Here is a 22,779-nt window from a genome sequence, read left to right as displayed (position 1 = left end):
TGGACATGCAGAAGCACAAGGTGGAAGGCTAGTGGTGTGCATTGAAAATTTACACAAATAGAGGGCAGTGTTAGTCAAGAAAATATATTTTATCTTTGGGGAAGAGAATGTCACACCTTTTTCTAATGTAAAATTTTCTTACACTCAGATCATAAAAATGTGGCCAGGTCAAGAATTAAAAATTTCCAATATAAGAATGTGGATTAACCTAGGCAACAGGCCCATCCAAAAACATAACTGCAACAAGATGTACTCTAATTTCTAATCATGGTAAGCAAAATGTCATTTTGTAAAAGCCCACAAAGGTAAATTATAAATGTCATCCACATTTTACATTTATCAGTATGTGACATAGTGATCTTGAAAGCAACATGAATCACAGGTACAAAAGTTGCTTCTATGATGCACATAATCATTGCACACCTTAAATGGCTGGAGAATAAAAGATGGGGAGTCATGCTATTCCAGACTACAACATACCAATCAAATGAACTGGATGATTATTATTAAAGATTGATAATTAATTTTGTAACTTATTAATCCAGCTCATTCTAACTTACACAAATTTCTGCACCACCTTTTCACTTAGATATGAACTACATCTGAAGGAAGAAATGATAAAATGTTTTGTTAGGAGAGAACCAGCCCTTTTAAATGCCCACTATAGTAAGTTTGGACAAAAGTAGTAATTAAATCGAGTTAATTACCATCTATAACTTGTTTAAGAAGGTGCTACATCTTAAAACATATTTTTTTTTACATCAAAGAATTTGAAGAAATATTTTAACTAAAAATGTAATCAATTTCTGAGTTACAAAAAGTTAAATTACAGCACCTTTCATACACTGCTTTTTTTCCTTCCATATTTTAGGATCTTTCAAGGTCTTAACTTTAGAGATGCAATTTAATTGGCTAAACTGAAGAATCTGACTAAATGCAGTCCTGGCTTTAATAATTTATTCTGACACAGTTGTTAGGTGTCAGACAAATAGCTAAAATCTTTTATTTAGGAGAGTTACTACATCCGGACAATTACAGAAATTAGATAATCAAATGAACAAGAGATTTGAATACTTGGAAGAATTAAAATAGCAATAACTGTAAATAATAATGTTGATTGTAAGCCATAACTAATCAGTTAATCTGAATTACCCTGAATTAAATGAAAAATTTTGATTAAGATTATTTTACATAATATTAATCAATCCAATCAATGATCCTATGTAACTGAATATTTAATGCAGTTAATTCAAGTTCTTGGACAATGTGTTTTGAATTCTGTGCAATTGTATTTTTGAAACTGTTGTTCTTGTAATGTACATGGAATCTGTAGGGTATATATAGGGAAATGGTTTGTTTATGATGGAGGCTTATGCAACAGAAACTACACTACAAGGTTATTATCAAGATGCATGATCATAAAACAGAGAGCATAACTGGACATGGTGGCAAGGACTGTAAAAACATGGCAATACTCCTAAATAATTTTACATAAGCTACTCAACCTCTATGCATGCATATACACACACGCCTATAAGGGCAAGAACTGACTTTTCACTGTTGAGTTTTATCGAAACTCCATGATACTGTTCCCATTTCATTATATTTGGATGTATTTTGTATATGGCAGTAATAATTCTACAAAATGACCAATTGTTATGAAAAGGAAAAAAAAACTTTGATTTATTACTTACTTTTGAGGATCTTCAGGTTCCAGTGAGCTCTCTGTTTCTGAGAATTCAACTATTGAGTCACTGTAACAACGACCTTCTTCATCCTAGCACAATAAATGTTTAAATTCATAAAGCTAATGAAAAGTAATCCAATAAAACAATAATGAGACATGGTTTTATTTCATCATACCAAGGTATCAAAGATAAAGCAATATATGTATGAGATACTGAAATATTAAGATCAAGACACTTTTAGAAATTGTTTCAAAAACACCTTACCCAACAAATTTGAAGCATGGGTCCTACACAAATCTCCACTCTCACCAAATAAAACAAACTAAAAGTTGCGTCAAAACATATACATATTCATGAAATACTAGAAACAGTACAACTTATATTAAACTCTAACCTGCTGGTTATACACTGATATAAACAAGTTTGTGATTAGTTCTTGCACTAGAGCTTTTACATCAGGGACTCCATCTTCCAAGTCCTCTGTCAAGTCCTGTTTAGTTTGAAGAGCAATCCTTTGAAGAGTCAGGGCATCCTAAAATAAAAAAAACAACATCATATATATCATGTCTGTCTTACACGTTGTCTCCATGTTATATTGCTTACTGAACCTACAAATAACTAAAATTAGTAATCACATATTACAGAGGATATTATGTATTGATAGACTATCAACAACACAGTTTGCTGTATACCAATGTTAACTTAGTTCACATTTCACATTCTTAATTACTGATATTACATAGTAGCTAACCTTATAAATCTGAGAGTCTGGTTCATTATATTGACATGCATTGTCAAACATAAGCAAAAAGTCAGCAATGAGCTCTTCCAAGTTATCATAGTATCCACTTCTCACACGACTTCCAATTTTATCCAGATCTATAGGCCGTTTTATCACCTCAAAATAGTCAGGATAATCCTAAAACAAACAATAATGAATTAATTATGTGACTGTTTGAACTGTTCTGATAAGAGGAATATTCATTTTTTAAAGGGCTATAAGTGTTTTGTTTAGTCTAAAATATACCCTACATTCCTATACTTGAGAATAAAAATAACTAATAAAATAAATTCTGAAGAATTTAGTCTAAAATATATCCTACATTCCTATACTTGAGAATAAAAATAATAACTAATAAACTAAATTCTGAAGTTCAAATTTCTGGCCAGGTGCAATGAATATATAAATTGTTCTGAAATTTAGTCATCTACCATGTTTAGATTTTATAAATCCAACTCATCAGGTAAGTTTTACACTACACTTAAGGGAACTTACTGTCTTGGAAGGTAATTTATTGAAAATAACAGACAACTTCCTCCCCCTGTTATCTGTATACTCTTTCACAGTGTCATACAAATTTCGTAGCTTCTGGTTTATTACACCACATGGTCTTCCTCTTCCTCTGCTCAATAAAAGTATTTCAGTGCACATTACTTCTCAGAAGAACATACATTATACGTTTGTAAATTCTGAAAACAAACTAAACAGAAATAAAGACACACTTATAATTTTCCAAAATACATTCTCATAATTTAACAAAAGTGCTTTTCTTACATTACTTAACCAAATTTTGCTACAACATTATAATTTAGTAGTTTCTGAAAGGGTTATACATGTTTCTGTTAAATTTAAATAAATAAAACTTCTTTGAATAACTTTTAACTTTCTAGAGATGAAACAAGACATTGCTTTAAATTTATAAAAGGAAAATGCTCCTTCACAGAGTTTTGAAATATGTTTACATGAAACAATGCTTAGGTGTATGATTAAGTCACTATCAAGAATAAGACTCCTTAAGTAGATTTAGGTTTTCTATGCATGAAGCACTGCTTTATATGCATATACTTAATTGCAGTAAACAACAAAGCTCTTACAAGACTGTTGTTTTACATGTGTACTTATATTACTATAAATAACAGAGGTTTCATATGAAATACGTGTTAAAACCAAGTTCAGTAGAACCAGTCCAGCCCACATCATGAACTGTCAAAGCTTGTACTGCACAAGTATTGAACATCAAATTATACCAGACTAGAAAATATTATCAAATAAGAACAGAAGTAAAATAACAATTTCAGTAATAATTCCAGACATTTTCATTTTCTAATAATAAAACAACTACAGACTTTAATATTAATCAGATTACTTACAAAATTAGAACAAAAAAAAACGATAAAAAACAACTTTTGATTCTCAAAACCTTATAGACTTACCAAGTTGGAATTTCTAAAATTATGAAAGTGTGATTAATTTTAACATATTTATAATTTGATTTTATTCCTGATGACCAGCAAGTGGTTCATGTTGATAAGACAGCCTAAGGATTTGCCATAAAACTTTGTTGGTTGTTTAGCATTTATTGGTGCTAAGTGACTGGTGCTATCTGTGCCAAACAATCGGTAAAAAGGTAAAATCATTAAAATATGTAAAAAGGAATTATGCTAAAATGAAACACAGTCCAATTTTCAAATTAAAATCTTAAATAGAATTAAAAAGACCAATGGCCTTTTAAAATTTAGAAACACAACTGAGGTGGACAGTGTCACCATCACCAATGACACTGAAAAACATCAAGAGTGAACCCATGGTAAAAACATGTTTAAAATAGTGCTTTGCTATCGATCATAATGACAGTAAAATGTGGGCTGTTGTGACCTGAGTATCACACAGACCACATATTGGTGTACCAGTACAAGATAAAAGAAAGTGATGAGTTAAAAAACTGAACAATGCATAGTCTAACTAGAACAAACTTCCTCTTCTAATCCTTATGGAAGCAAAATGGCCAAAGAGCAATAGAAGGTTTTGTCTGGAAAAGCTTGTTGTCATGTTGCTTATTCCAAGTCAACTGCTAGTTGGCACAGAGCCAAGCCTTGAATTCAGGATCATTGTCCATGTATGGAATAGGCACAGTAGCAATAGTACCAGAGCAGACAGACTTGGTTGTGGTGTCAATGAGCTTGTTCCCATGAATACTGACATGGTCTGGTATCCAGAAAAACTGAATAGAAGTAGATGATAGAGAGAAATGGGCCAGTCAGTTTGGAATATTGATGAGAACACAATGAGAACTAACTAAACAGTATAGTTTGTGTACTGCATAGCTTTTGTGTGATCCAGAGCATGAGAAATGGCACACAATTAAACAGTGAACACAAAAACTGTAGAGAGGATCCTGTGTTGTGCAACAATCAAATCACAACAAACCATGGCAGATCTCACACAGTCACCTGATTTTGAACCATCCATATAAATGGAAATGAAAGGATGGTTCAGAACATGTTTTGCAAATAGAATATGATACTTTCGGTTGGGAGTATCTGCCTCTTTCAGATTACTCAAAGAGATGTCACATTTGGGGATGGTAATTAGCCATGGTGGGATGGGCTGATTAGTGGCTACAGCTATGTTATCCAAGGAATTCATCCAACTGCACTAGGATACGAAGGCCAAAAGGAACAATGGCAGACCATCTATTCTGAAATAGCATGACCCATTGAGAAAGAAAAACACAACCCCAGGTGGGATGCTGTAGTAAGGATTGAAGTTTTGAAGTGTACAATAAAGACAGTTTCAAATGGCAAAGGTAAAGAGGAGGCTCATAAGACTCAGTGTACAAACTCTGGGCTAGGGAAGTGCAAAAGGCAAAGCCCCTGATGGTGAACAGGGTCCAACATCGTCAAGGCCAAGGTCCTGGCAAAGCCACAGACCAGAAACGCATAATCCAGTTTTGATCAAATAGGGCACAATAGTTTTTAGCATAGAACACTGATCCACTCCCTAAGAGGTGGAAGAGAGGACACGGAGGATGTTCAATGCCCTTGATACTTGACATGTAACTGTTTGATGTGTGGAATAAAGGTCACCTTACAGTCAAAGATAAACCCCAAGATCTTTGCCTCAGGGACTATGGGAAGCATGACTTTCCCAAGACAGAGCTCAGAATCTGGGTGAATACCCTAGTGGCAGCAGAAGTGCATGCAAATGGTTTTGGGGCAAAAAGAAAAGGTAAAACTGTTGGTTGTGGTTCACTTTAGTAAGTGATTGAAAGCAGTCTGTAGCTTCTGTTCAATAAACCTCATGCTCGACAACCAACATGAAATGTGGAAGTCATAGACATAGAGTCTGTTTGCAACTGTAGAGGGGGGGAGTTGTCCATTAATCTTTACAATGAAAAGTGTAACACTCAGAACACAGCCCAGAGGGATTCCAAGTTCCTATGGGAAAGAACAGGAAAGTGTTGAACCTACAAACTTGAAATCTGCAGTTCATTAAGAAATGGATAAATGGCCATGAAACCCGTATGAGTGGAGGTCTTGCAAGATGCTATACCTCCATATTGTATCATAAGCTTTCTAAGGTAAAAAAATACCAAGACAAGATGTTGTCGCTTGAAAAAGGCTTCCCTCATTGATGTTTCAAGTCAAATCAGGTGGTCTATGGTGAAGCACTGTCACCAAAACCCATATTCAGAGGGTGAGAGGAGGTTGTTTGATTTGAGGAACCAAATAAGACGAGCATTAACCATCCTCTCTAAGATCTCACAGAGACAGTTCATCAAAGTAATTGGATGGTAGTTTGAAGGATACCTGGTGCCAAGCATCAGAAAAAACATTATCCTGCCAGATTTGGTTAAATACAACCAGAAGAATAGCAAGAGAGGTAGGAGAGAGATGGTGTAACATCTTGTAATGAATATCATCAGATCCAACTGATGTACTGCCAGACTGATGAAGAACAAGCTCAAGTTCCACCAGTGTGATGAGGCAATTATAGTCATAGGGATGATCAACCCAAAAGAAAAGAGGCGAGCACTCTGCCCACATTTTGATGGCTAAGAAGGTAGGGGATGAAGCAGAAGTACTAGATGCATAAGAAAAGTTTTCACTGAGAGTACTAGCAATGTTCTGGGCATCAGCAACTTCCTAACTATTAGAGAACAAGATCAAAAGGGGAACAGAACTATACTGTCCACTAACCTTTTTAATCTTGTTCCATATGACTTTGGAACTGGTGGTAGAAGAGATGCTAGAGGTGTATTTAATCTAAAATTCCTTCTGGCTTTGACATCTGACTTGCTGAGCACATGCATGGGCCAATTGAAATGCAATGCAATTTAAAGTGTGGGATACCTACGATAGGTACCCTAAGCCCGTTTTGGAGCTAACCTTGTCATTTGGCAGGCAGGATTCCACATAGGACAAGGATACTGTGGGAAATGTGTAAAGATTTTAGGAATACAATGAGCAGCTGCTTGAACAATACAGTCAGTCACTGCTGCCACAATCAACTTCTGAGAGAGTAGTGAAAGAAGGACAGTTGGCATGGTTCAACTTCCATTGAGGCACATAGGTCAGGAGGCATCGACCATGGCCAGTCTCTCTCAAAATTATAGGAAAATGATCACTGCCCTGTGGATTACTGTTAACCCTCCAAGAAAAGTAAGAGAAAGTGAAGAAGAGCAGACAGAAAGATCAACAGCAGTAAAAGACTAACTACATGAATGAAAATAAGTACAAGAACCAGTATTAAAGAGGGATAGATTGTGATCTAAGAGCATATTCTCTATGGAATGACCCCTCCCATCAGTATCAGCACCACCCCAGAGGGGATGATGTCCATTAAAATCCCCCAGGATTAAAAAGGGAGAGGGTAACTGCTAAATGAGGGCATCAAGGTCTGACTGATCATAAGTCTCTTCAGGAGCCAGGTAGAAAGAACAAACAGTGAAGGTCCAATCTAAGGAAGCACAGATGGCTATAGTCTCCAAAGGTAAATCAAGCAGCAAAGACAAGGTAAGCATATGCTGATCAACCAGCAGTTCCACCCCACTAAGCACTTGTCCATTACATGACTTATCATTTCTGTACAAATAAAACTGCTGAACGATTACCATATCAGCAGGTTTCAAAAACGTTTCTCATAAGGAGACACACACAGGATGGTAAGAGCAATCATATCCTTAATGTCATTTATACCTGAATGAAATCCTCGACAGTCCCTCTGGATCAGAGTGGCCAATTTTATTTATGTGGAGGAGAATGTGGCAGCAAGTCCTTCTCTTTTATACCATGTTTATTTCTTTAATGGACAAAGGTCTATCAACCTCCGTGTATCAGGCTGCTCTTGGTTGATTAGGCAGGTCTCTGTCTGTAAACAAAGATTCCAGTGACTGAAGGTGTGAATGAATGGTCATTTTACTTCTTGGAGCTGCAGAAGAGGATGGACCTGAGGAAACACCTGAACCTGAAGCCAAAGGAAGTGGAACCAGGCAGTAATTGGAAGGAGTGGCAAGAACAGAGATGGAAGTAGATGTAGATTTGTTGATTCTTTTAATTATGCAGGGCAAAAGATTCTTCAGATGTTTTGCAACTGACTCTGCTATAAGTACAGAGATATCTGTCTGCACTTTCACTGTGGCAGTGAAATGGAGTGCAGCAGCATATGTCCAAGATGGAGTTGGGGATAATAATTTCTGAGCCTCTGGACAGGAGATATTATTTATAGTCTTCAAACACTGCATCTCTTTTTCCTCCACCCATTTAAGGCAAGAAATAGAGTAAGAAGGGTGTGGACCATTACAGTTAACATAGCATGGTTCTAGTTTGTACTCATATGCATCATGGTCTTTGCTACCACAATGAGCACATGTTAAAGAGCAATGACATGATGTTGTTGAGTGACTGAATCGTTGACACTGGAAACACCTGAGATGGTTGGGAATGTATGGCCCTACCTTACAGTTCAGATAACCTGTTTTGACCGTTATAGGAGGGCACGGTTATATAAACATCAATATCAGAACATTAGTAGGCAAAATAACTCTGTTGTTGCAAGTGGAGATTTGCTGCACAGCAGAAATGCTTTGGTTGGAGAAAACAGTAAGGATCTCTGACATATGAATGTTCTTTAAATTCCTCTCAAGTATAACTCCTCTGAAAGAATTCTAACTTGCATGGGGAGTAACCAGGATGGGTATATCCCCAATGGATTTTGATTTCAAGAGGAATTTAGTATGTTGTGGTGAAGATGTTTTCACCAAAATGTCTCAAAAGTGCAACTTCTTTGCTGACTTCGGGGAGCCAGCAAGTCCTTTTGAATAAAAAGGGGGACATCTGCCCTGAGGATGTCTCAAATAAGGAATGGATTATTAGAAATCGAGATACAGAATCTGACTGTGATGTTGACTGTACAGCAGAGTTATTGGAATGTGGTTGTTTTCATATAACCTGTTTTTTTCAATTTTTTCATTTTTATTTATTTTATCATAAAGGGGGGTATCCATAATAAAGATGCTACATTTCAGTAACCATTAACCCCACCCAACATGGATGCACTACAATGCCAAACAAGGACAATGCAGCAACACCAGGGTTGTCTGAGTATCAGACACAATGTCCACAACACCCGTTGGGAAGAAAGTCCAACACTAGTACTAGGTTGACTCTAACCCAAGTGGACCAGTTGACTGACCCTGAAGAGCTCACCACAAGGTTGCCCATATACAGGAAGTCAAGGCCAGGGTTGTGTATTGGAGTTAGAACCCTCAACCACCAGGATCCTCTGCTTCCTTTCACAGGTCACCATGAATGACAAACATGTTGGTGGATGTATACATCCCAGAGGAGGTAAACTGAAAGTACAGAACCTTCTCTGGGAGGTCCCCTCACCATGTACAGGAATTCACCTCAAGGAAAAAAAAAAAATTAAAGGGGATATGATTGAGGTATTTATGGTTGTAAATGGAATTGATAATGTTGCTGCACCAATATTTTTCACACTTAACAAGAATTATAGGAAGAGGAGACACAAATATAGATCTAGGCAAGGTAGAAGCCATATTCAGATAAAACAATTTTACTTGTCACATTAGGGTTCATGGAATGAGTTGCCCTTGGATGTGTGGAGACAGGGAATTTGAGTGAGTTTAAAAGAAAGCTTGATAGATATATGAATGATAAGGGTTGGTGCTATTTATTTTTTTTATTTAATAGTGTTTGCTTGGCTTAAAAGATGAGATGTCCAAGATGGACCAATAGGCTCTTTGTTGTCCCTAAATATTATGTTATGTTATTATGGTATCTTGATGGACACACTAAAGTATCTTACAGCTATTCATGTCCTATTGACAAAAGTTTGAAAGGTTGTGAGAATCTCCCTGTAGTTGAGTTCGAAAAGACTGAGGTTCAGCTATCATCGGTTTACACCACAGACTTACGTAAAAATCAACTCTACCTGCTGGATATGGTAAAAGCCACTACAAGTGGCTAATGCTCAGTGGGTTTGTTAAGGAAGAACCCTGGTAGATTATTTCATGCATGATGGATAACAACTGCAAATAGAGTTCTTTGTCTATATATATATGTGTGTTTGTGTGTGTGTATGTGGCAACAGAACAAACATCAATCAACTTATTGACTCCTGTTTAATACAAAATGAAAGTGCATGCTCCAACATGTTTTGTAATAAAAAACAATCTGTCATGCACAGATGGCACTAAGCATCTGTGGAGACTAGTGTACTTCTCACATTATCACAGCGAAGAACTCAAACATTGAAAAGTAGATCCAGTTATACAAAAAAATTCCTGTTTTGTTCACACAGAAAACATTTTCTTAGACATGATTGCAGATGACCAACAACATACAAGGGAGTTAGGGTTAAGAAGAATCATGGAATCAAGAAAACAAAGGCTGTCAGACATGATACAAATTAAAATATTGCCATTTAGGTTTGATGCATATCACTATGTAGGAGTAAATGATTGACAAAATTGCACTTTGACAATGAAATTTTCAGACAATGAATTGGAACTTATGAAATCAGAGAACTTGCCAGTGTTAGATATTGCATAGTTTCTGTGTCATATCCACACTGTTAAAAGTTGTATTAAACTTGTGACTGAAACATCAAGTGCTGTTTGTAAACAAGACTCAAGGGATGGATACATATGTGCAAGGCTGCAATCGTAACAGCTGATGCACTCACTTGAATCCAAAAATGAATATCATATCCCACAGTAAACAGTATCTGAAGTGCATATAAGGTTTAGTGGATAGGGTAAGAATAGGTGGAATTCAACAAGTACCCACCTCCTTGAAGTGGGCTTTGGGTTCTTTCAATAGATAATTTTAGAAACAAATGAAAAGCTGTATAAAAATGCCATAAGATGCAAGTTATGTTTATTAGATACTTCAAGCTTCTTGGGGCTCCACAAGATAATCCCCAATGTTAACAAAACTTTTCAGAATTACAATGAATCATATCTAAAATCTTTTCTGCACTATTGGAAGATTAAAAAAAAAGTTATGTGAAAAATCCACTCCACCCTTTTTGCAAAACATATAAAATAACGTATCAAAATACAAGTTCATTTTACAGTTTTATACATCAAACAAATACTGCTAAAAAACTGTTTGACTATTAAATCTTTTACTTGTATAGTCACTAGATGTTTGCCTAACACCTATACATAAATAAGTGAAATTATATATTCATTTCTGAAATAAATATATCTTTGTATCTCACAGGTTAACCTGAAGATGACCCTAAGAAAGTCTAAACATTGTTCTCTGCTTTATTTGGGTAAAATTTTTAACACCCATACCATTCACCCTGAGATACATTTTTACTTTAAATGGGTTTCTCATCTCATCATCACGAATTAAAAATATCTTCCTTATTGAGATATTAAAATTGACACCTCTAATATTCTAAGCCTAATTCAATGCTAAGTACTTCTTAACACTCATTGTTATAATTATTCACAAGTTTAAGTATAAATAAAGTGTTAGAGTTTTAAAAGTTTAAAAGCTGGCACATTTGAAAGGTTTTAGGCTAACTAAACATTACAAAAGAGTGCAGATGAAAATTTTCTTAGCCTTTCAAGATCTTTAAATGTATCAATTACCTACTGGAAGTCACTGTTAAGTAAGCATTTAATACAAGAATTCAACAGCTGGGCTAACATATTTTTTGTTTTTACTTGTCCAACCAAACCAAATAGTTCTTTAACATAAGAAAGGTCTTCTAGACAGGTTCACAGTCTTATAAAACATACTATATCACATTATTATACAAAAAACTTTTCATTTATCTAGCATAAGCACTTCAAAAACAAAACACTCATTTTCATAGTGGTTAATGGCATTTACACATTTCTATGTAAGAAAAGTCTCACCAAACTGACATGACAATTTTTAGCATTAAAGACAAAACCTCCCAGATAGTGATCTATGATAAAAGGTTAATTAGATCCAAAATGCTTCATTCATCTATTATATCATTTATATCCACAATTTTCACAAACCTCAAGATACATATAAAATATATTAGCAACTTAGTTTGTTGCCTTAAGGACTTAAAACTCTCTTACTTTTAAAATAAACTGCCCAGTAATATGACACTATACATCATACAGCAACTTAAACTAAAGGAAAAATTAATACATAAGAGCAAACTACATGCAGGACACCACAGTTCAGCAGAGAATAAACTACCCAGACACATTCTCAATATTAGCTCTGCATGCTAATGAACAAAACTGAGCAAAAAGAAAACTAAAGCATCAGAAAAAATCCAGGATACCAAACTCTTGTACTTGTTTTGAAATAATATTCTGAGCAGTTAATAATATATATATATATATATCATTAAAGTCAGAGAACACAACTGATTGAAAAGCTATGATTCTACAGCTACTTGAATAGATATCTTTCCCATTCTTATTTCCTTCTTTAATTGAGACATTCAGTTGCTAAATGGATAGCCAGTAGATGCAGGCAGGCACATTCAAAGTACAAATTTAAGAATATTTAAGTAAAGCTCATGTTGCTGCCAATTATACAAGCAGAGCACTTAATTGAAAACAGACTTGAAATCTTACAGTAAAATGAATCAGTTTTCAATGATGAAATTTTTTTTCATTAAAGAAATGTTTTTTCTCACAATAATTAATATTTGTACACACGTTCTGTTCAGTGACATTTATAAGCAAATGTTGCTACAGACTATGTCATGCCCAAACTCAATGTCTTTAAAAACTGATTAGGAATAGGTTCCATGTTATAAAATAAAAGAATGAAAACAAAATATGACAGTTGAAATATTACAACCATTTCTGAAAACTGAGAAAAAAAACAACAACAAACTGATAGACCATTTTCATTTTATTTAGTATAAAATGAATTTTGATTTCAAAATGCATAAATCTGAAGAAATTGTATGTAATATGATAAGCAAAGTAACATTTTACAGACACACACACACACATACATATATATATAAAACATCTTAAGGGAACAGCTCTCTTCAAAGCAAATATATTATGTTATGCAAGAGAAGTCACTTAATCATAATGTTACTACAGATGACTGATGAGACTTCACCATAACTGAGAAATGATGTGAAACTCTGGTTAAAAAATCTATGAAACCTGTAAAAAATACCTTCTTTTAAAAAAAGAGAGGAAAATTAAGAAAATAAGAAATTAATCACCATTATCATCAAATATTTACTAAAAGCCCTACACTTTTCAAAAACAAAAATAATAACAACTGTTTGTTAATGATCTGAAAATAAACATAAATTTCTTAATAATCAACAAAGTACTTACAAAATATTGTGTAAGGAATTTTAACAGTACTGCCTACACGAACAATCAAGCAGCCAATTAATTAAATATTATTCACACACTTCAACTACAAATGTTAAGTTTGAATTTATCATTAACATACACAATTTCAATATACAGTAATACTATTTAATAGTACACATAACTCGGTAGGTGGAACTTTAAAATTCAGTAAACATAAGGGAAATAGTTAGCATGCAGAAAAAGATAATCAGGACACAAGGATTCCACTTAGGCTAGTTAATTTATCAGAAAGTGGAAAGCAAACTTCAGAAAAGTGAAATAAATATTTTAATTTTTTTAATGTATACATCATGTAATTTCACATTATGTGTAACATCTGAAAGCCACAATATTTTCTTTTCATTTTTTAGGTAACTTCTTAATTAAAAGTTAGTGTCATATTATACTCAGCTTAGCACTAATCTTCATTTAGGAAAAGAACTACAGACTGGTATTGTCACAAAAATGTCTCGGCTTTACTCAGTGACTTTCCTAATATGTGGCTGATTACAAATTGTGAACATGTAAAAATACTTGTGCAGTTGAAAATTCACCTATATAAGTAAGTTCAAATTGTTAAAAAAACTATATCTAAAATTATAAAATTCTATTCCAGAGATGATAAATACTTTTATTTACTGGAATATTCTTCATTTTTAGGACAATTTGTTACTATGCCTGTATATACAAGGTGCAATATGACATCACATATTAAAAATGATGAGGCTAAAATGTAATTGTGAACTTAAAAGAAATCTTTATGAAAAGCTCCAGCTTTCCCATACACATTGACACAAAACATGCATGATTATGTTATTTCCTAAATTCAAATAATATATGAAATATTCTTTTTTAATCAAACTATGAAAAAACTATATTTTCTGAAACAAATCTTAACAAACTACTTAATAAATGTAAATATTCATTTTCAATAAGTGTTTTATTTGTTACCCAATCACATCTAGAAAATGTCTTATAAGCTTTACCTGGCCCAGATCTTGTTACTAGAGATAATATATAGTATTTTAAAATAGCTAATACTGAGAATAATATATTTTAATATTTATTATCTAGACAACTGCAGGTGAAGGAAAAACATTTTTCTTACTCAAGCTAAGTTCTGTGCTTCCAAATGTAATAATATTGCACATTTATCTCTGTTCACAAATTTCTGTGTGAAACAAGAGCCTCATATCCTGGATATAAAAAAAACAAAAACAAACAAAAAAAACACTTAAATGTTGTGCAACTATATTTCCATTCACCCAAAATTATAGCCCAGGCTTGTGCACAAACTAAAATACCTGCTTTAGCTATGAGTGAAAGATAAGCAAAGAAGGAAAGATAAAAAGTAGGTAATTTACTTGTCTCCAAAAAGCTGCTCTCTTGCTATTTCCTCATTTGTTCTGGAAAGGAGAGAAGACAATCTCTCAGAACCAATGTAATATTTAATTCCTTCCCCACGTTTTAGTTTAAATCATGAGACTTACATTTTTTCCCTACCATATGAGTCTTTGGAGATTTTTCCTCTCTACACAGAATCACTGGTAGCAAAAAAAGTAATCAACTTAATGACTAAGTAATAATTCAGAACTTTTGTTCTACAATAAAGATATAATAAGAAGGGCAAAAAAACAAAACAAAAAAAAACCAAGATCCTTAAGTTAATGATAAGTCATCATTACACATACTTGTGCTTATTAATATTTGAGATATTTGGTACAATAGCCTGGTTGTCCAATAAATTGTAAAGAAACTAAGTTAAATACCATTTTTTGGCATAAATTTAGAAAAGTCAATCCAAACTGCTTCTAAGGTCTTGATGTGGACTTTCTAATAGTACGCACAAAATAAAACATATTAGTTAATTAACTAAATATACAAACCTCAGTCTAGTTTTATAGGACTGTGTGTTTCAGTTACAATAATGGGTGTAAATATGCAGATTTGAAATTAATAAATTTTTACATTTGTTTTTAAACAGAAAATTTTATACATTTATTTTTACTTCATTTTCAGTTAATTCTTTATTTAACCTTATAATACAATGCCCAAAATATATTAAAATTTTTGTTCCACAGGTTAATTAGTAAAGTTAATACATTCAATAAACTTAGAAAGACTGAAGCCTCTATTATCATTTCTGTGTCTGTATGTTGCCACAATTATGTATTATGTTTATATTCAAATGCACCACAATTAATCAATTTGAGGTCAATTATTCTAAAAAGCTGTGGTAACAACAACCAGATTAACCTTAGTAATACTTTCAAAATTAGAAAAATTATTACAAAAAAGTATTTTTGTGATTGCTAAAAATGTATTCTAGAAATCATTGTATTATGTGTGAATAATGCTAATAAATAAATACTTTTCAATATTTAGTTATATTGATACAAGCTTTAAGCAACAGGCAGGCAATCTAAACCAAAATCATAACAAAAGGCAGCTTCAGCAAATGTACTTGAACCAACTAGATTTACAAATTTTATTATACTTACTTTCTACTGAAGGACTTTCCACTTTTACCTAAATCTCCATAGCAACCAACTTCATGAACTTTATCTAGAAGCACCTTTTCTAGTGTTTCAGCATCTCTAAAGATTTGAGAACCCTCTTCATTGTAATGGCGACAGTTGTTGAACATTAATTTAAAATCTGCAACCAGAGCTTCTTCAGAATTGTACTACAAATAGAGAAAAAAATGATAAAAATAAATTCTGACTTGTTAAATGGAATAACTTTATTAATGATTCTACAAAAATGGACTGACTGACATATATTTTGATTGCAAGTATTTTGTGTAGTTTTAGCAAAATAGAAATGTATGATAACATGATACATATAACAAACAAACAAAAGATAGAAATCAGTGACAATTTTCTCCATAATCACCTACATATATTGATAAAAAAAATGCAAAAGACAATTATGAAATATAAGCATAAAAATAAGGTGAAATCCAAACACAATACTTATTTGTCAATCCATCATCTGAAAAACTGAGGATGCAAGATTACCACAATATAAAGCTATATTAGATAAGCAACTCATATTAAGACTTACCCGATCATTCTTAATGTTTGATTCAATTGTTTTCATGTCAACTGGATTTGTAATAATTTTGTAATAATCTGGATAGTCCTTCTTGGAAGGTTTCTCCATGAACATTGTTATCAGTGGCCGGCCAAAATCATCCTGTATTTAGCAAAATATAAAGCTTGGAGGAATTGGACAATTAAGTCTTATAGCCTTTATGTTGTAATATATCTCCACAAATAGTTCATCATTAATATTCTTTTTATCCTTTCTCAAACAATATTTTTACAGTCAAAGTTTAATAACAGTTAGGACAGTCATTAAACATTGTTTCTTAATTTGTATTTCAGATTTACAACACAGATTAAGGTCATAGCAGTTATCTATATATGTTAATGAATAATCTGCCTGATATGAAGAAATATACAGTTGTTCATTTATGCTGATATGATACAGCTGATAATATGCATGATCAATAATTTTTCTGTTATTATAAACAATAAAAGGTATTCAAATAATCAGGCATCTGAAACATAATTTAAAAACTCTTGATCACAAGAAACCCACTTGAAACAAAAAATATCTCAGAATGGCTGGTATGGGTATTAATGTTGTTCTCTACTTAACAATAAAAGTGTTACTACCCATACAAGCCATTGTGAGATACATAATTTAAAACTTTTTAACTTAGAACTAAACGTAAAACAAAATGACTTTTTTGTGAAAACAAAGGCAATACAAACTCACCAACTGTCTAAAGTTGACATTTTTTTGCTTACTAATACTAAATTAGTAAATTAAGCAACAAATAAACTGTTTATAAATAAATAACCAAAAATAGGAGGAGCAGAAAGTGTTAGTTCAGTTCAGAATGTGTGAAAAAACAGATATTCCTGTAAAAATTTTGTTTAGTTTGACAAATGAACTACATTATACCATTCCAGAACTAGACACTGGGTTCATAATTATTGAAATTTAGCCAGCAAAAATATGTACTTTTGGCAATTTAGCGCTATCTCCGTCATTATCTGCTTCGTCATCATGGCGAAAAACATGCAAGAGTTGGAGGCCTCCTGTAAAGAAGAATGGAAGGAAATACCAGTTGAGTACTGTCAAATGATCATGAAGGGCTACGAGAAGAAATTGCAACAAGTAATTCACCTGAAAGGCAACACAACTGACCATTAAAGTAGACGCACGAACACTTTCTGCCGCTCCTACGTTTGGTTATTTGTTTATAAACAGATTATTTGTCGTTTAATTTACATAAACATTTATGTAGATGTGTGTTAGTATGATATGTATAATATACTGTACTTTCATTATCCTAATCATGATACTTTTTAAGTTATGAGGGAAAAACCAGTCATGACGCAGGGGTACAAACACTTTCTGTTGTAACTGTAGATTTCTAAAACTAAATAAAAAAATTCCAAAATCTGAGAGTCAATAAGCAGAAATTCAGAATGACAGTACACTAGTCTGTAAGAAATCAAGGGGTGAGGAGTATGGAGCATCCCGCTACCAGAAAATAGTAGTGCAATAAACAGGTTTGCACACACATTGGTCTCTGAAAAATAAAAACAATAACCATGGTACTTGGATATTCTTATAGCCTGAAATAGAGTAAATGAGACCCCTCCCTTTTTTTTCCCTTTTTATTAGCTATACCTTTGTGTGTCAGCAATATCAAGCATGGGGTGTGCATACATCTGAGTCACTTATATTACTCAAAAGGATTTCTACCAGTCTACCTTCAAACTGAAATTACTTTAGGCATGATTAAAATAAATTAATCTGAGATCTTGGGAACAGTAAAGTACATCAAATGTGAGGGTTTGACCTTTTGAATCCAAAACTAAATAAATCTCAAACCTGTCAAAGGATAACAGAATGATGAGATAAAAGTTTGTATTAAAAAATCCAACAAAAACTCAGAGATATTCTAAAATAACTAGTTAATATGAGGAAGAAGCAGAGTTCAGAAAGGAAGAAGAGGAATTATTAGACACATGGAATATAGACAAAAGGTAAAATACTTGTGACACCCTATCTAGGTGCTTCCAGAGTAGGAATGTGGGATTGCATGGCAAAGGAAGGAGAAGGAAACAGACTATCTTCCTGTATAGGTTTCCCAAAAAAAGAAGATCTGGTCTGTGATCAAGAGATACAGTAAGCTTCATGATGGACCCCAACTCACAATGTCTGAAAAATCAATATCCCCTCAGCAGAAAACATGAAGCCCAAAACCTATGAAACTTCAGACTGAAATTCAGTGGCAGCATGAAGAACAATAAATATTAAGTGTTGTAGACTTTAGAAATTAAAATTGAACTGCGAGTGGATAATGAGTTTCACTGCAGAAACAAATATATTGTTAACACAAACTACTAAACAAATGTGAGCAATATTTTTAGACTTTTGATCTCTTTCATGCCAAACCAAGAAATGGGGGTTGTGTTCACAGTGTAGAGGAAGCCAGCTGTGACAGGAGAGTTTGTCATACTCTTATTGGTGGAGAATTGTCACATGATTTTTTTGCATACTACAATGTACCTGTATCATTTTAAGTACGTGATGTAAATAGGAGAATCAAGGCCAGTGGTATGGAAAAAATCTATGTGTATAAAGGATAGCACCAAATGAGAAATGATATGTTGTAATATAAGGTAAGGTATTGTATCAGAAATAGAGCTTTTGAAATCATGATTTTCATGGTGTAAAGATGCAAGAGAGGTAGTTGAGCATGCTTGTATTAGAATCAGTAAAATCACCAAGAAGATGTTATAGGTGCTCAGGTTCAGAGGGAAGACAATATGTGAGAGGATGAGGAGAAAGAAGTGGATATAAAAAGCAGGGACAGACCTCAAGAAAAAATGGCATAATTTGAGGGCCTCCACTAAAGGAAGACTACAAGTGTGCCAAATGTACATTAAAAGGTACTAAGGCCCCAAACTGGCTTTAGGAAAGAGTCCCTGTGGGAGTGGAAATGGTGAATTGTATGAGGAAAAGGAAAAAGGTAGCCCCACAAGAGTTGGTTGGTCGGTTGACTTAGTGTTTTATGGCACAAAGCAGCTAGGCTATCTGCCCCAAATGTCTGGTAAATATAAATTAAATGCAGTAAAATACATAAAAGGAAATGAAGGTAAAACAAAACAGCATTGAAAAACAGAAAAAGGATAAAACCAATGTTGACACCTAGTCAACAATGTTAAGAGAGAAAGCAGAGTTAGAGAAGTTGTAAAGGACTTTCTCTAGCATAATGGTAATGATCATAACCTGCCAGGAAGACTAACAGGTAAGTACAAGAACCACCGTCAGTCACCTGAAGTTGGCCTTTCCAGTCCTGGTTCTGGGTTAAATGTCATTATGGCCAGTATCAAAAAGTAAAGTAATAAACGTGTTAAAAGATATGCAGCAAAATTGTAATAACAACTCGCCACAATGACTAACGGGTAGTTCAAACAGCAGCATTAGTCACATGAAGTTGGCCTTTCCAGTCCTGGTGTCGAGTTATTTAATGTTATGGCCATTTTCCAATTTCAAATCAAACTAGAGAGATTGAGACTCTTAAAAGGGAACCACAATTAAAAAGGTGTAATGAATAAATATCAAACACTTAAATTACATTAAAAAACTAAAAACCTTATCAAGGTGGACAGTGTCACCGTCACCAATAACACTGTCTAATGTTATGGACAAACCTTGGGACAAAACATGTTTAAAATAGTGCTGTTGTTGAGAGTCATAACGATGGCAAGAAAGAAAAATGTGGCATACAGTGATTTGAATGTTACACAAACTACACACTGGTGCAACAGTTCCAAATAAAAGAAAACAATGAGTTAAAAAACTGTGACAAATGCTTAGTCTAGTTAGAACAACTTCCTCCTTCTGAACCTTATGAAAGCTAGACAGCTAAAGTCCAATATCGGGTTTTATTTGGAAAAGTTTGTTGTCGCATTGCTCACTCCAAGTGGACTGCCAGCTGGCACGGAGCTGAGCCTTGAATATAAGACCATAGTCCTTGTATGGAATAGGCACAGTGGTGATAGTGCCAGAGCAGATAGATTTAGCTGCTGTGTCTGCAAGCTCGTTCCCACAAATACCAACGTGGCCTGGTATCCAGAAAAACCGGATAGAAGTAGATGTTAATGAGAAATGGACCGATCGGTTTTGGGTATCAGTGAGAACAGGGTGTGAGTTAACGTGAAGCGATTCCAGGGCTTGTAGAGAACTAAGCGAATCAGTATAAATAGTGCAGTTGGAGTACTGTTTAGCTTCAATATGATCCAGGGCAAGAGATATGGCGTACAGTTCAGCAGCAAACACAGAAGCTGTAGAGGGGATTCTGTGCGCAACCACCGAACTGCAACAAACCATGGCAGAGCCCTCAGAGTTACCTGATTTGGAACCATTTGTATAAATTGGAATGGAAAGATTGTTCAAAAGATGTTGAGTAAATAAAAGACGGTATTTCCAATTGGGAGTATCTAACTTTCTCAGATGACTTAAAGAAAGGTCACATTTGGGGACTGTAATAAGCCATGGTGGGAAGGGCTGACCAGTGGATTATTCATTGTTATCCAAGAACAGACCCAATTCATCCAATTGCACCTGGATGCGAAGGCCAAAAGGAGCAATGGCAGATTGTCTGTTCTGAAAAAATATGGCCCACTGAGAAAGGAAAACTGGTGGGATGCTTTGGTAAGGAACGAAGTTTCAAAGAATTTAGTAAAGAGAGTTGCAAACGGCGAAGGTGCAGAGAAGGTTCATGACATTCTACATATAAGCTTTGAATTGGGGAGGTACGGAGAGCCCCAGTGCAGAGTCGAAGTTTTTGATGGTGAATGGGGTCCAGCATCTTTAAGGCCGAGGGTCTGGCAGAGCCATAGACCATTGATCCGTAGTCGAGTTTCGATCGAATAAGAGCACGATATATCTTTAACATAGAACATCGATCAACTCCACAACTGGTGGTAGAGAGGACACGAGGGATGTCAATGCTCTTGTGCATTTGACCTGTAGCTCCTTTAAGTGTGGTATAAAGGTCAGCTTACAGTCAAGATAAGCCCTAAGACCTTGGTCTCAGGGACCACTGGCAGCGAAACTTCACCGATACGGAGTTCAGGATCAGGATGAATACCCCCCGTTGGCAGCAAAAGTGCATGCAAATCGTTTTAGAGAGAGAGAAATTAAAGCCATTTGCCGTGGTCCACTTTAGAACACGATTGAGGGCAGTTTGTAGTTGCCGCTCAATATATCTTATGGTCAACAACTGACACGATATGTGAAAGTTGTCAACACAGAGCCCGTTTGCAAGAGTGAGAGGGAATTTTTCAGTGATGGCATTAATCTTTATACTGAAAAGTGTGACACTCAAAACACAGCCCTGAGGGACTCCAAGTTCCTGTAGAAAAGAACTGGAAAGTGTCGAACCCACAAGAAATTGGAATCTCCTGTCCATTAAAAAAATTTTAATAAACATGAGTAAATGGCCATGTAACCCATATATATGGATGTCTCGCAAAATGCCATACCTCCATGTTGTGTCATAAGCCTTCTCAATGTCAAAGAATATTGATACAAGATGTTGTCATTTGAGAAAGGCTTCTCTGATTGATGTTTCTTGTCAAATTCAGTGGTCTGTGGTAGAGTGCTGTTGTCAAAACCCACACTGGGTGGGCGAAAGGAGGTTGTTTGATTTGAGGAACCAAACAAGACAAGCATTAACCATCCTTTCTAAGGTCTTACAGAGACAGCTTGTCAAAGCAATAGGATGGTAGTTTGAAGGAATCTTGGGATCTTTCCCAGGTTTAGAGAAAGGTAAGATAAGAGCTTGGCACCAGGCATTAGGAAAAACATTCTGCCAGATCCAGTTAAAAACAATTAGAAGAATATCAAGAAAAGCACAAGAGAGACAGCGCAGCATATCATAGTGTAAATCATCAGGTCCAACAGATGTACTGCCAGACCGATGAAGGGCCATTTTCAGTTCCACCAGTGTAAAGGGACGAATATAGTCAAAAAGACAGTCAGTTCAAAAGGAAAGAGGTGAACACTCTGCCTGAGTCTTGATGGCCAAGAAGGTGGAGGAACAAGCAAAGTGCTAAATACTCAGCAAAAGCTTTCACCTAAAGTATCAGCAATACTCCGGACATCAGCTACCTTTTGGCCATCAGAGAGTAAGATCGAGAGGGGGATAGAATTGTAGTGCTCACTGACCTTTTGAATCCTGTCCTATATCACCTTTGAACTGGCGGTAGAAGATATGCTAGTTGTGAACTTAACCCAAGATTCCTTCTGGCTTTGACGTCTTACCCACCTAGCATGTGCACGGGACCGTTGAAAAGCAATGTGGTTCGAAAGTGTGGGGTATCTATGGAAAGTATCCCAGGCCCATTTTTGAGCCTTCC

At 34.6% G+C, this 22,779-nt stretch overlaps 1 protein-coding gene across 12 annotated transcripts in view; it reads right to left on the bottom strand.

The window, feature by feature from the left end:
- The window catches only part of polybromo (protein), a 182,375-nt gene that overhangs the window by 69,679 nt on the left and 89,917 nt on the right, over positions 1-22,779 (bottom strand). For 8 of the 12 annotated variants that reach the window (XM_076461156.1, XM_076461165.1, XM_076461157.1 and 5 more), the window contains 7 exons: positions 16,391-16,522; positions 15,826-16,010; positions 14,689-14,730; positions 2,965-3,091; positions 2,440-2,607; positions 2,083-2,220; positions 1,695-1,777 (listed from right to left, as the gene is read on the bottom strand). In XM_076461156.1, the coding sequence (XP_076317271.1) occupies positions 1,695-1,777; positions 2,083-2,220; positions 2,440-2,607; positions 2,965-3,091; positions 14,689-14,730; positions 15,826-16,010; positions 16,391-16,522 (875 nt within the window). The remainder of the gene's footprint in view (positions 1-1,694; positions 1,778-2,082; positions 2,221-2,439; positions 2,608-2,964; positions 3,092-14,688; positions 14,731-15,825; positions 16,011-16,390; positions 16,523-22,779) is intronic. The other 4 variants (XM_076461160.1, XM_076461166.1, XM_076461161.1 and 1 more) reach the window with 1 other exon arrangement.

This window comes from Tachypleus tridentatus, chromosome 10 (assembly GCF_004210375.1).
Source record: "Tachypleus tridentatus isolate NWPU-2018 chromosome 10, ASM421037v1, whole genome shotgun sequence".
In the NCBI taxonomy this organism is placed as follows: Eukaryota; Metazoa; Arthropoda; class Merostomata; order Xiphosura; family Limulidae; genus Tachypleus; species Tachypleus tridentatus.
Note: the sequence above shows the minus strand (reverse complement) of the source record. Positions and strands in the feature narration are given on the sequence as shown.